At 61.5% G+C, this 1,868-nt stretch overlaps 1 protein-coding gene across 1 annotated transcript; it reads right to left on the reverse strand.

Moving 5' to 3' along the window:
• Positions 1-857: 857 nt before the first annotated feature.
• MNEG_16607 (Serine/threonine-protein kinase stt7, chloroplastic) lies at positions 858-1,375 on the reverse strand (the record flags this gene model as incomplete). The annotated part of the gene is made up of 2 exons (XM_014034923.1): positions 858-1,008; positions 1,290-1,375. 2 exons carry the CDS (start codon positions 1,373-1,375, stop codon positions 858-860), a joined length of 237 nt encoding a protein of 78 aa, XP_013890377.1.
• Between the last annotated feature and the right edge of the window lie 493 nt (positions 1,376-1,868).

Below are 1,868 nucleotides of genomic sequence, written 5' to 3' on the forward strand. Positions count from 1 at the left end.
GGGTGAGAGGGGGTGGGTTGAGAGTGTGGGTTTGTGTTATAAATGGGGGGGAAGGAAGGTGTGTGTGGGTGTGCATATGCGTGTGGGGGGAGGGGGAATGAAGGTGTGTGTGGGTGTGCATATGCGTGTGTCCGTGCGCGCGTGCGTGAGAGCGCGTGCGTGTTAAGCAGTGAGGCGAAGAGCGCCCCCAGACGCGTCGCTCCAGGAGTGCGTCATGTGGCCGCCGCAACCGCTCGTGTGGCACATGTGACGCCCTCAAAGCGGTCGAGGCCAAGGGGCGCGCTGCGGCGACCCCAACCCGGAAGAAGCAGCAAAAAGAGGCTGCGGCCGAGGGTGCGGCGGTCGAGCAGGGGCCGCTCTGTCTGAGAGGAGCAGGTGCGGGGCAACCCTGGTGGGCGGCGCCGTCGGCGCCACCGGCCGCGGCCCCTGCGCTGCGAAAGCTGGGGCAGCAGGCGTGGCAGCTTGACTAGGCCCTGCGCACACCCGCTGGCCCATCGCAGCGCTGCTGCGCCACTAGGTGAGGTCCGCCCCCCCACCCTTCCAAAAAAACACTCCTCGAGCTGCTCATGTGAAATGCAACTGCACTTGAAAACAGGGTTGTTAACTGTTGCAAAATTAGTCACCCCCAGCTCCCACCCACAGCCGCCCCAGCACAGTCCAAAATCCCAAACAGACAACCTCACCACACGCCTGCGCACAGCTCTCCCTCCCCACCCTCAAAATGAGTCGTTCGTGCAACCTTTCGCCTCGCGAAACTGCTCGCGGGACAGCCTCCTTGCGGCACTGCCTGCTAATATGAGATTAGAAACCCCTCACTTGTGTAGCGCCTTGCCCCCCACATGTGATAAGAAGCCCGCTCACTTGCCCATGGCCTCCCCGTTGCGCCACTTGTTAAGGTCCCAGCCGCACTCCTTGAGCCGCTTGTTGAAGGCGATCACGCCGTTGTCGCTGCGCAGCGCCGGGAAGGCCATCTGCAGCAGCGTGATGCCCACACTGTACATGTCAAACCTGATGGGGTTCAGGGTTCAGGGTCCAGGGTCCAGGGTTGATGCAGGAGTTTAGGGTTGATGGGTTCAGGGTTTGCAAGGATGCAGGGTTTAGCGGGTTCAGGATGGAAGGGATCCAGGGTTTGGGATTCAGGCGGCCGCAGGCAGCCTGGGACTGGGGCAGCAAACACACGGCAGTCCGGCAGCAGTCCATCAGCCACGCCGAGCTGTTGGTTGAATAAATTTCTTCCAACCGCGGGGATGGGGCAGCGGGGTGCCAGGTCAGCGCGCGGCCGTGCTGACCTGTCTGGCGCCTCCATGCGCCAGAGGATGGGTGAGAGCAGGGTGGCCACGAACTTGGGGGGCGGCCTCGGGGTCTGGCGGGACATGATGTACTGCTGGGGGGGCGCGTACCTGTGATCGTGTGTGTGTGTGTGTGTGTGTGTGTGTGTGTGTGTGTATGTGTGTGTTTTGGGGGCGGGAAGGTGGGGGTGGTACATCGTGGAGGGTGAGTGGGGTCGTGAGGGGTGGACTACATTTTGCGTGAAGGGAGGGGGACAGTTCACTGCTTAGGGGTGCAAAACCCCGGGCTTAGGGGCGCGAAACCGGCGACCCGGACATAGGCGTGCTGTATGCTACGCAGCCGACGCTCTTGCCAACTCTTAGAATAGCGGCAGACCCGACGACACTGAAGACACCACCAGAACACATTCAAAAAAACACCGCCCGCCCCCCCCCCAGCGCTGCTACCCATATATATTGCGAACACTGAAAAAGGCAGGCAAGCTCCCCAGGCCCATGAAACATTCGCGACCATAATTCATTTCAGTGCAACCAGATTTTCAGGGAAGGCCCAGCAACTCGCAATCACCTGGGGTCCAG

The sequence above is a fragment of the Monoraphidium neglectum genome (genome assembly GCF_000611645.1).
Source record: "Monoraphidium neglectum strain SAG 48.87 unplaced genomic scaffold scaffold06574, whole genome shotgun sequence".
NCBI classification, from domain to species: Eukaryota; Viridiplantae; Chlorophyta; class Chlorophyceae; order Sphaeropleales; family Selenastraceae; genus Monoraphidium; species Monoraphidium neglectum.